General features: G+C 56.1%; 1 protein-coding gene across 1 annotated transcript; it reads left to right on the forward strand.

Moving 5' to 3' along the window:
• Positions 1 to 358: 358 nt before the first annotated feature.
• Positions 359 to 13,502, forward strand: GET3 (guided entry of tail-anchored proteins factor 3, ATPase; the record flags this gene model as incomplete). The annotated part of the gene is made up of 5 exons (XM_078885764.1): positions 359 to 516; positions 4,377 to 4,527; positions 6,049 to 6,156; positions 12,831 to 13,048; positions 13,463 to 13,502. Coding segments are annotated over 5 exons (675 nt in total), but the record flags the coding sequence as incomplete, so codon positions are not given.
• Positions 13,503 to 14,133: the final 631 nt, after the last annotated feature.

The raw sequence follows: 14,133 nt of genomic DNA on the forward strand, positions 1-14,133 counted from the left end.
TCACCCTGTCTCTCTCTCTCTCTGTGTGTCTCTGTGTCTCTCTATGTCTCTGTGTCTGTCTGCAGGAGATAGACCCCAACTTGGGCGTGGCCGACCTGCCCGAGGAGCTCCTGGAAGAGGACTCTGTCCTCTGCCTGTCTCACCCTGTCTCTGTCTGTCTCTGTGTCTCTCTGCGTGTCTCTGTGTCTCTCTGTGTCTGTGCGTGTCTGTCTGCAGGAGATAGACCCCAACTTGGGCGTGGCCGACCTGCCCGAGGAGCTCCTGGAAGAGGACTCTGTCCTCTGCCTGTCTCACCCTGTCTCTGTCTGTCTCTGTGTCTCTCTGCGTGTCTCTGTGTCTCTCTGTGTCTGTGCGTGTCTGTCTGCAGGAGATAGACCCCAACTTGGGCGTGGCCGACCTGCCCGAGGAGCTCCTGGAAGAGGACTCTGTCCTCTGCCTGGGCAAGAGGATGGTGCAGGAGGCACTGAGCGCCTTCCCCGGGATAGACGAAGCCATGAGCTACGCTGAGGTCATGAGGTCAGATCACAGACACCATCACCATCACCACCATCACCACCACCATCACCACCACCACCATCACCACCATCACCACCATCACCAGCAGGATGGTGCAGGAGGCACTGAGCGCCTTCCCCGGGATAGACGAAGCCATGAGCTACGCTGAGGTCATGAGGTCAGATCACAGACACCATCACCATCACCACCATCACCATCACCACCATCACCAGCAGGATGGTGCAGGAGGCACTGAGCGCCTTCCCCGGGATAGACGAAGCCATGAGCTACGCTGAGGTCATGAGGTCAGATCACAGACACCATCACCATCACCACCATCACCACCATCACCACCATCACCACCATCACCACCATCACCACCATCACCAGCAGGATGGTGCAGGAGGCACTGAGCGCCTTCCCCGGGATAGACGAAGCCATGAGCTACGCTGAGGTCATGAGGTCAGATCAACAACATCACCATCACCACCATCACCACCATCATCACCATCACCACCATCACCACCATCACCAGCAGGATGGTGCAGGAGGCACTGAGCGCCTTCCCCGGGATAGACGAAGCCATGAGCTACGCTGAGGTCATGAGGTCAGATCACAGACACCATCACCACCATCACCACCATCATCACCATCACCACCATCACCACCATCACCAGCAGGATGGTGCAGGAGGCACTGAGCGCCTTCCCCGGGATAGACGAAGCCATGAGCTACGCTGAGGTCATGAGGTCAGATCAGACACCATCACCATCACCACCATCACCACCATCACCACCATCACCACCATCACCACCATCACCACCATCACCAGCAGGATGGTGCAGGAGGCGCTGAGCGCCTTCCCCGGGATAGACGAAGCCATGAGCTACGCTGAGGTCATGAGGTCAGATCACAGACACCATCACCATCACCACCATCACCACCATCACCACCATCACCACCATCACCACCATCACCACCATCACCAGCAGGATGGTGCAGGAGGCGCTGAGCGCCTTCCCCGGGATAGACGAAGCCATGAGCTACGCTGAGGTCATGAGGTCAGATCACAGACACCATCACCATCACCACCATCACCACCATCACCACCATCACCACCATCACCACCATCACCACCATCACCACCATCACCACCATCACCAGCAGGATGGTGCAGGAGGCGCTGAGCGCCTTCCCCGGGATAGACGAAGCCATGAGCTACGCTGAGGTCATGAGGTCAGATCACAGACACCATCACCATCACCACCATCACCACCATCACCACCATCACCACCATCACCACCATCACCAGCAGGATGGTGCAGGAGGCACTGAGCGCCTTCCCCGGGATAGACGAAGCCATGAGCTACGCTGAGGTCATGAGGTCAGATCACAGACACCATCACCATCACCACCATCACCACCATCACCACCATCACCACCATCACCAGCAGGATGGTGCAGGAGGCACTGAGCGCCTTCCCCGGGATAGACGAAGCCATGAGCTACGCTGAGGTCATGAGGTCAGATCACAGACACCATCACCATCACCACCATCACCACCATCACCACCATCACCACCATCACCACCATCACCAGCAGGATGGTGCAGGAGGCACTGAGCGCCTTCCCCGGGATAGACGAAGCCATGAGCTACGCTGAGGTCATGAGGTCAGATCACAGACACCATCACCATCACCACCATCACCACCATCACCACCATCACCACCATCACCACCATCACCAGCAGGATGGTGCAGGAGGCACTGAGCGCCTTCCCCGGGATAGACGAAGCCATGAGCTACGCTGAGGTCATGAGGTCAGATCACAGACACCATCACCATCACCACCATCACCACCATCACCACCATCACCACCATCACCACCATCACCAGCAGGATGGTGCAGGAGGCACTGAGCGCCTTCCCCGGGATAGACGAAGCCATGAGCTACGCTGAGGTCATGAGGTCAGATCACAGACACCATCACCATCACCACCATCACCACCATCACCACCATCACCACCATCACCACCATCACCAGCAGGATGGTGCAGGAGGCACTGAGCGCCTTCCCCGGGATAGACGAAGCCATGAGCTACGCTGAGGTCATGAGGTCAGATCACAGACACCATCACCACCATCACCACCATCATCACCATCACTACCATCACCACCATCACCAGCAGGATGGTGCAGGAGGCACTGAGCGCCTTCCCCGGGATAGACGAAGCCATGAGCTACGCTGAGGTCATGAGGTCAGATCACAGACACCATCACCACCATCACCACCATCATCACCATCACCACCATCACCACCACCATCACCACCACCACCAGCAGGATGGTGCAGGAGGCACTGAGCGCCTTCCCCGGGATAGACGAAGCCATGAGCTACGCTGAGGTCATGAGGTCAGATCACAGACACCATCACCACCACCACCATCACCACCATCACCACCATCACCACCATCACCACCATCACCAGCAGGATGGTGCAGGAGGCACTGAGCGCCTTCCCCGGGATAGACGAAGCCATGAGCTACGCTGAGGTCATGAGGTCAGATCACAGACACCATCACCACCATCACCACCATCATCACCATCACCACCACCACCACCATCACCACCATCACCAGCAGGATGGTGCAGGAGGCACTGAGCGCCTTCCCCGGGATAGACGAAGCCATGAGCTACGCTGAGGTCATGAGGTCAGATCACAGACACCATCACCATCACCACCATCACCACCATCACCACCATCACCACCATCACCAGCAGGATGGTGCAGGAGGCGCTGAGCGCCTTCCCCGGGATAGACGAAGCCATGAGCTACGCTGAGGTCATGAGGTCAGATCACAGATCATCACCATCAACACCATCACTACCATCACTACCACCATCACCATCACCACCACCATCACCACCATCACCAGCAGGATGGTGCAGGAGGCTCTGAGCGCCTTCCCCGGGATAGACGAAGCCATGAGCTACGCTGAGGTCATGAGGTCAGATCACAGACACCATCACCATCATCATCATCACTACCATCACGATCACTACCACTACTATCACTACCACCACCACCACCATCACTACTATCACTATCACCACCACCATCACTACCACCATCATCACCATCACTACTATCACTATCACCACTACTACCACTACTACCACTGTGTGTGTGTGTCACTGTGTGTGTGTGTCACTGTGTGTGTGTGTGTGTCAGTGTGTGTGTGTGTGTCTGTGTGTGTGTGTCACTGTGTGTGTCACTGTGTGTGTGTCTGTGTGTGTGTGTCACTGTGTGTGTGTGTGTGTGTCACTGTGTGTGTGTGTCTGTGTGTGTGTGTCACTGTGTGTGTCACTGTGTGTGTGTCTGTGTGTGTGTGTCACTGTGTGTGTGTGTGTGTCACTGTGTGTGTGTGTGTCACTGTGTGTGTGTGTGTCACTGTGTGTGTGTCACTGTGTGTGTGTCACTGTGTGTGTGTGTCACTGTGTGTGTGTGTCACTGTGTGTGTGTCACTGTGTGTGTGTGTGTCACTGTGTGTGTGTGTGTCACTGTGTCTGTGTGTGTGTCAGGCTAGTGAAGGGCATGAACTTCTCTGTGGTGGTGTTCGACACGGCCCCTGTGTGTGTGTGTGTGTCACTGTGTGTGTGACTGTGTGTGTGTGTCACTGTGTCTGTGTGTCTGTGTGTGTGTCAGGCTAGTGAAGGGTATGAACTTCTCTGTGGTGGTGTTTGACACGGCCCCTGTGTGTGTGTGTGTCACTGTGTGTGTGACTGTGTGTGTGTGTCACTGTGTGTGTGTCACTGTGTGTGTGTGTGTCACTGTGTGTGTGTCACTGTGTGTGTGTCACTGTGTGTGTGTGTGTGTGTCAGGCTAGTGAAGGGTATGAACTTCTCTGTGGTGGTGTTCGACACGGCCCCTACTGGCCACACTCTCCGTCTGCTCAACTTCCCGGCGGTGGTGGAGCGAGGCCTGGGCAGGCTCATGAAGATCAAGAACCAGATCAGTCCGTTCATCTCGCAGGTAGACACACACACAGACACACAGACACACACACACACAGACAGACACACAGACACACACACACAGAGACACGCACAGAGACACGCACAGAGACACGCACAGAGACACGCACAGAGACACGCACAGAGACACGCACAGAGACACGCACAGAGACACACACAGAGACACACACAGAGACACACACAGAGACACACACAGAGACACACACAGAGACACACACAGAGACACACACACAGAGACACACACAGAGACACACACAGAGACACACACAGAGACACACACAGAGACACACACAGAGACACACACAGAGACACACACAGAGACACACACAGAGACACACACAGAGACACACACAGAGACACACACAGAGACACACACAGAGACACACACAGAGACACACACAGAGACACACACAGAGACACACACAGAGACACACACAGAGACACACACAGAGACACACACAGAGACACACACAGAGACACACACAGAGACACACACAGAGACACACACAGAGACACACACAGAGACACACACAGAGACACACACAGAGACACACACAGAGACACACACAGAGACACACACAGAGACACACACAGAGACACACACAGAGACACACACAGAGGTACAGACACATACAGTCACCCCTGCGTGTGTGTGTGCCTGTGTTTGCATGTGTGTGTCTGTGTGTGTGTGTGTCTGCGTGTCTGTGTGTGTGTGTGTGTGTCTCTGTGTGTGTGTGTGTGTGTCTCTGTGTGTGTGTGTGTCTGTGTGTGTGTGTGTGTGTCTCTGTGTGTACGCGTGTGTGTCTGTGTGGGTCTGGGTCTGTGTGTGTGTGTGTGTCTGTGTGTGTGTGTGTCTGTCTGTGTGGGTCTGTGTGTGTGTGTGTGTGTCTGTGTGTGTCTGTGTGTGTGTGTGTCTGTGTGTGTCTGTGTGTGTGTGTCTGTGTGTGTGTGTCTGTGTGTGTGTGTCTGTGTGTGTGTGTGTCTGTGTGTGTGTGTCACTGTGTGTGTCTGTGTGTGTGTGTGTCTGTGTGTGTGTGTCTGTGTGTGTGTGTGTGTCTGTGTGTGTGTGTGTGTGTGTCTGTGTGTGTGTGTGTGTGTGTCACTGTGTGTGTCTGTGTGTGTGTGTCTGTGTGTGTGTGTGTCTGTGTGTGTGTGTCTGTGTGTGTGTGTGTCTGTGTGTGTGTGTGTGTGTGTGTCACTGTGTGTGTGTGTGTCACTGTGTGTGTGTGTGTGTGTGTCTGTGTGTGTGTGTCTGTGTGTGTGTGTGTGTCTGTCTGTGTGTGTGTGTCTGTGTGTGTGTGTCTGTGTGTGTGTGTGTGTCTGTGTGTGTCTGTGTGTGTGTGTCTGTGTGTGTGTGTGTCTGTGTGTGTGTGTGTGTCTGTGTGTGTGTGTGTGTCTGTGTGTGTGTGTGTCAGTGTGTGTGTGTGTGTGTCACTGTGTGTGTGTGTGTGTCACTGTGTGTGTCTGTGTGTGTCACTGTGTGTGTGTGTGTGTGTCACTGTGTGTGTGTGTGTGCTAGATGTGCACCATGCTGGGTCTAGGCGACATGAATGCCGATCAGCTGGCATCCAAACTGGAGGAGTCGCTACCAGTCATCCGCTCCGTGAGCGAACAGTTCAAAGATCCTGTAAGTCACTCACCCACTGACCCACCCACTCACTCACCCACTCACTCACCCACTCACTCAGTCACTTACTCACTCAGTCAACCACTCACCCACTCACTCACTCACTCACCCACTCACTCAGCCACTCACCCACTCACTCACTCAACCACTCACTCACTCAGTCAACCACTCACTCAGTCAACCACTCACTCACTCACCCACTCACTCACCCACTCACCCACTCACTCACCCACTCACCCACTCACTCAGTCACCCACTCACTCACTCACTCACCCACTCACTCACCCACTCACTCACCCACTCACTCACCCACTCACTCAGTCACCCACTCACTCACTCACCCACTCACTCACCCACTCACCCACTCACTCACCCACTCACCCACTCACTCAGTCTCACACTCACCCACTCACCCACTCACTCACTCACTCACCCACTCACCCACTCACTCACCCACTCACCCACTCACTCAGTCACCCACTCACTCACCCACTCACCCACTCACCCACTCACCCACTCACTCACTCACTCACCCACTCACTCACTCACTCAGTCAACCACTCACTCAGTCAACCACTCAGTCACTCACCCACTCACTCACTCACCCACTCACTCAGCCACCCACTCACTCAGTCACTCACTCACTCACACACTCACTCAGCCACTCACTCACTCAACCACTCACTCACCCACTCACCCACTCACTCACTCACCCACTCACTCAGCCACTCACTCAGCCACTCACTCACTCACCCACTCACTCACTCACTCACTCACCCACTCACTCACCCACTCACCCACTCACTCACCCACTCACTCACCCACTCACTCACTCACTCACCCACTCACTCACCCACTCACTCACCCACTCACTCACCCACTCACTCACTCACTCAGTCAACCACTCACTCACTCACTCACCCACTCCCCCACTCACTCACACACTCACTCAGCCACTCACTCACTCACTCAGTCAACCACTCACCCACTCACTCACCCACTCACCCACTCACTCACCCACTCACTCACACACTCACTCAGCCACTCACTCACTCAACCACTCACTCACCCACCCACTCACTCACTCACTCACCCACTCACCCACTCACTCACCCACTCACCCACTCACTCACCCACTCACCCACTCACTCACCCACTCAGTCAACCACTCACTCACTCACCCACTCACCCACTTACTCACCCACTCAGTCAACCACTCACTCACTCACCCACTCACCCACTCACTCACTCACTCACCCACTCACTCACCCACTCACTCCACCACTCACTCACTCCACCACTCACTCACTCACTCACCCACTCACTCACTCACTCACCCACTCACTCCACCACTCACTCACTCCACCACTCACTCACTCACTCACCCACTCACCCACTCACTCACCCACTCACTCACTCACCCACCCACTCACTCACCCACTCACTCACCCACTCACTCACCCACTCACTCACCCACTCACTCAGTCAACCACTCACTCACGCACCACTCACTCACCCACTCACTCACCCACTCACTCACCCACTCACTCACTCACTCACCCACTCACTCACTCACCCACTCACTCACCCACTCACTCACCCACTCACTCACTCACCCACTCACCCACTCACCCACTCACTCACTCACTCAGTCAACCACTCACCCACTCACTCACTCACTCACTCACCCACTCACTCACCCACTCACTCACCCACTCACTCACCCACTCACTCACTCACTCAGTCAACCACTCACTCACTCACTCACCCACTCCCCCACTCACTCACACACTCACTCAGCCACTCACTCACTCACTCAGTCAACCACTCACCCACTCACTCACCCACTCACCCACTCACTCACCCACTCACTCACACACTCACTCAGCCACTCACTCACTCAACCACTCACTCACCCACCCACTCACTCACTCACTCACCCACTCACCCACTCACTCACCCACTCACCCACTCACTCACCCACTCACCCACTCACTCACCCACTCAGTCAACCACTCACTCACTCACCCACTCACCCACTTACTCACCCACTCAGTCAACCACTCACTCACTCACCCACTCACCCACTCACTCACTCACTCACCCACTCACTCACCCACTCACTCCACCACTCACTCACTCCACCACTCACTCACTCACTCACCCACTCACTCACTCACTCACTCACTCACTCACTCACCCACTCACTCCACCACTCACTCACTCCACCACTCACTCACTCACCCACTCACCCACTCACTCACCCACTCACTCACTCACCCACCCACTCACTCACCCACTCACTCACTCACCCACTCACTCACCCACTCACTCACCCACTCACTCAGTCAACCACTCACTCACGCACCACTCACTCACCCACTCACTCACCCACTCACTCACCCACTCACTCACTCACCCACTCACTCACCCACTCACTCACCCACTCACTCACCCACTCACTCACTCACCCACTCACCCACTCACCCACTCACTCACTCACTCAGTCAACCACTCACTCACTCACCCACTCACTCACCCACTCACTCACTCACCCACTCACTCACTCACCCACTCACTCACCCACTCACTCCACCACTCACTCACTCCACCACTCACTCACTCACTCACCAACCCACTCACTCACCCACCCACTCACTCACCCACTCACTCACCCACTCACTCACCCACTCACTCAGTCAACCACTTACTCACGCACCACTCACTCACCCACTCACTCACCCACTCACTCACCCACTCACTCACCCACTCACTCACTCACTCACCCACCCACTCACTCACTCACTCACTCACTCACCCACCCACTCACCCACCCACTCACTCACCCACTCACTCACCCACTCACTCACTCACCCACTCACTCACTCACCCACCCACTCACTCACCCACTCACTCACTCACCCACTCACTCACCCACTCACTCACCCACCCACTCACTCACCCACTCACTCACCCACTCACTCACCCACTCACTCACTCAGTCAACCACTCACTCACTCACCCACTCACCCACTCACTCACTCACCCACTCAGTCAACCACTCACTCACTCACCCACTCACTCACCCACTCACTCACCCACTCACTCAGTCTCACACTCACCCACTCACCCACTCATTCACCCACTCACCCACTCACTCAGTCACCCACTCACTCACTCACTCACCCACTCACCCACTCACTCACCCACTCACCCACTCACTCAGTCACCCACTCACTCACTCACTCACTCACTCACCCACTCACCCACTCACCCACTCACTCACTCACTCACTCACCCACTCACTCACTCACTCACTCAGTCAACCACTCACTCAGTCAACCACTCACTCACTCACCCACTCACTCACCCACTCACTCAGCCACTCACTCAGCCACTCACTCACTCACCCACTCACTCACTCACTCACCCACTCACTCACCCACTCACCCACTCACTCACCCACTCACCCACTCACTCACCCACTCACTCACTCACCCACTCACTCACCCACTCACTCACCCACTCACTCACCCACTCACTCACCCACTCACTCACTCACTCAGTCAACCACTCACTCACTCACTCACCCACTCCCCCACTCACTCACACACTCACTCAGCCACTCACTCACTCACTCAGTCAACCACTCACCCACTCACTCACCCACTCACCCACTCACTCACCCACTCACTCACACACTCACTCAGCCACTCACTCACTCAACCACTCACTCACCCACTCACTCACTCACTCAGTCACTCACTCACCCACTCACCCACTCACTCACCCACTCACTCACCCACTCACCCACTCACTCACCCACTCACCCACTCACTCACCCACTCAGTCAACCACTCACTCACCCACTCACCCACTCACTCACCCACTCAGTCAACCACTCACTCACTCACCCACTCACCCACTCACTCACTCACTCACCCACTCACTCACCCACTCACTCCACCACTCACTCACTCCACCACTCACTCACTCACTCACTCACTCACCCACCCACTCACTCACTCACCCACTCACTCACTCACTCACCCACTCACTCCACCACTCACTCACTCCACCACTCACTCACTCACTCACCCACTCACCCACTCACTCACCCACTCACTCACTCACTCACCCACCCACTCACTCACCCACTCACTCACTCACCCACTCACTCACCCACTCACTCACCCACTCACTCATCAACCACTCACTCACTCACCACTCACTCACCCACTCACTCACCCACTCACTCACCCACTCACTCACTCACTCACCCACTCACTCACCCACTCACTCACCCACTCACTCACCCACCCACTCACCCACTCACCCACTCACCCACTCACTTCACTCACTCACTCATTCAACCACTCACTCACTCACCCACTCACTCACCCACTCACTCACCCACTCACTCACTCACCCACTCACTCACCCACTCACTCACTCACCCACTCACTCACTCACCCACTCACTCACCCACTCACTCCACCACTCACTCACTCCACCACTCACTCACTCACTCACCCACCCACTCACTCACCCACCCACTCACTCACTCACCCACTCACTCACCCACTCACTCAGTCAACCACTTACTCACGCACCACTCACTCACCCACTCACTCACTCACCCACTCACTCACCCACTCACTCACCCACTCACTCACTCACTCACTCACCCACCCACTCACTCACTCACTCACCCACCCACTCACTCACCCACCCACTCACTCACCCACTCACTCACCCACTCACTCACTCACCCACTCACTCACTCACTCACCCACCCACTCACTCACCCACTCACTCACTCACTCACTCACCCACTCACTCACCCACTCACTCACCCACTCACTCACCCACTCACTCAGTCAAACACTCACTCACTCACCCACTCACCCACTCACTCACTCACTCACTCACTCACCCACTCAGTCAACCACTCACTCACTCACCCACTCACTCACCCACTCACTCACCCACTCACTCACTCACTCACCACCCACCCACTCACCCACCCACTCACTCACTCACCCACTCACTCACCCACTCACTCACTCACCCACTCACTCACTCACTCACCCACCCATTCACTCACCCACTCACTCACTCACCCACTCACTCACCCACTCACTCACCCACTCACTCACCCACTCACTCACCCACTCACTCACTCACCCACTCACTCACCCACTCACTCACCCACTCACCCACCCATTCACTCACCCACTCACTCACTCACCCACCCACCCACTCACCCACCCACTCACTCACCCACTCACTCACTCACCCACACCACTCACTCACCCACTCACTCACACTCACTCACTCACTCACTCACTCACTCACCCACTCACTCACTCACCCACCCACTCACTCACTCACCCACCCACTCACCCACCCACTCACTCACCCACTCACTCACCCACTCACTCACTCACCCACTCATTCACTCACTCACCCACTCACTCACCCACTCACTCACCCACTCACTCACCCACTCACTCAGTCAACCACTCACTCACTCACCCACTCACCACTCACTCACTCACTCACTCACCCACTCAGTCAACCACTCACTCACTCACTCACCCACTCACTCACCCACTCACCCACTCACTCACTCACCCACCCACCCACTCACTCACTCACTCACCCACCCACTCACCCACCCACTCACTCACCCACTCACTCACCCACTCACCCACTCACTCACTCACCCACTCACTCACTCACTCACCCACCCACTCACTCACCCACTCACTCACTCACCCACTCACTCACCCACTCACTCACCCACTCACTCACCCACTCACTCACCCACTCACTCACCCACTCACTCACCCACTCACCCTCACTCACTCACTCACTCACTCACTCACTCACTCACTCACTCACTCACTCACTCACTCACTCACTCACTCACTCACTCACTCACTCACCCACTCACTCACTCACCCACTCACTCACCCACTCACTCACCCACTCACTCACCCACTCACTCACCCACTCACTCACCCACTCACTCACCCACTCACTCACCCACTCACTCACCCACTCACTCACCCACTCACTCACCCACTCACTCACCCACTCACTCACCCACTCACTCACCCACTCACTCACCCACTCACTCACCCACTCACTCACCCACTCACTCACCCACTCACTCACCCACTCACTCACCCACTCACTCACCCACTCACTCACCCACTCACTCACCCACTCACTCACCCACTCACTCACCCACTCACTCACCCACTCACTCACCCACCCACTCACTCACCCACTCACTCACCCACTCACTCACCAACTCTTTATCTGTGTGTCTCTCCGTGTCTCTCTGTGTGTCTCTCCGTGTCTCTCTGTGTCTCTGCGTGTCTCTCTGCGTGTCTCTGTGTCTCTCTCCGCGTGTCTCTCTGCGTGTCTCTCTCTGCGTGTCTCTCTCTGCGTGTCTCTGCGTGTCTCCATGTCTCCGTGTCTCTCTGCGTGTCTCTCTGCGTGTCTCTCTCTGCGTGTCTCTGCGTGTCTCCATGTCTCCGTGTCTCTCTGCGTGTCTCTCTCTGCGTGTCTCTCTCCGCGTGTCTCTGCGTGTCTCCATGTCTCCGTGTCTCTCTGCGTGTCTCTCTCCGCGTGTCTCTCTGCGTGTCTCTCTGCGTGTGCAGGAGCAGACCACGTTTGTCTGTGTCTGCATCGCCGAGTTCCTGTCCCTCTACGAGACGGAGCGTCTCGTACAGGAGCTCTCCAAGTGTCAGATCGACACCCACAACATCGTGGTCAACCAGCTGGTCACCCCCTGCCTGACACAGCCCTGCCAGCTGTGTCAGGCGCGACATCGCATACAGAGCAAGTACCTGGACCAGGTGACTCACTCGCTCAGTCAGTCAGTCGCTCAGTCAGTCACTCACCCACTCACCCACCCACTCACTCACCCACCCACTCACCCACTCACTCACTCACTCACCCACCCACTCACTCACCCACTCACTCACTCATCCACCCACAACATCGTCGTCAACCAGCTGGTCACCCCCTGCCTGACACAGCCTTGCGAGTTGTGTCAGGCGCGACATCGCATACAGAGCAAGTACCTGGACCAGGTGACTCACTCGGTCGGTCGCTCGCTCGCTCAGTCAGTCACTCAGTCGCTCGCTCACTCAGTTACTCACTCAGTCAGTCAGTCGCTCAGTCAGTCGCTCAGTCACTCGCTCCGTCACTCACCCACTCACCCACCCACAACATCGTCGTCAACCAGCTGGTCACCCCCTGCCTGACACAGCCCTGCCAGCTGTGTCAGGCGCGACATCGCATACAGAGCAAGTACCTGGACCAGGTGACTCAGTCAGTCAGTCGGTCGCTCGCTCGTTCACTCACCCACCCACTCACTCACTCACTCACCCACCCACTCACTCACTCACTCACTCACTCACTCACCCACCCACCCACTCACTCACTCACTCACCCACTCACTCACCCACTCACTCACCCACTCACTCACCCACCCACTCACTCACTCACTCACCCACTCACTCACTCACCCACTCACCCACCCACTCACTCACTCACTCACTCACTCACTCACCCACTCACCCACCCACTCACTCACTCACTCACTCACCCACCCACTCACTCACTCACTCACCCACTCACTCACCCACTCACCCACCCACTCACTCACTCACTCACTCACCCACCCACTCACTCACTCACTCACCCACTCACTCACCCACTCACTCACCCACTCACTCACCCACCCACTCACTCACTCACCCACCCACTCACTCACCCACCCACTCACCCACTCACTCACTCACCCACCCACTCACCCACTCACTCACTCACTCACCCACCCACCCACCCACTCACCCACTCACTCACCCACTCACTCACTCACTCACCCACTCACTCACTCACCCACTCACCTACTCACCCACTCGCTCACTCACTCACTCACTCGCTCACCCACTC

The sequence above is a fragment of the Lampetra fluviatilis genome, unplaced genomic scaffold (assembly GCF_964198595.1).
Source record: "Lampetra fluviatilis unplaced genomic scaffold, kcLamFluv1.1 SCAFFOLD_422, whole genome shotgun sequence".
Lineage (NCBI taxonomy): Eukaryota > Metazoa > Chordata > Hyperoartia > Petromyzontiformes > Petromyzontidae > Lampetra > Lampetra fluviatilis.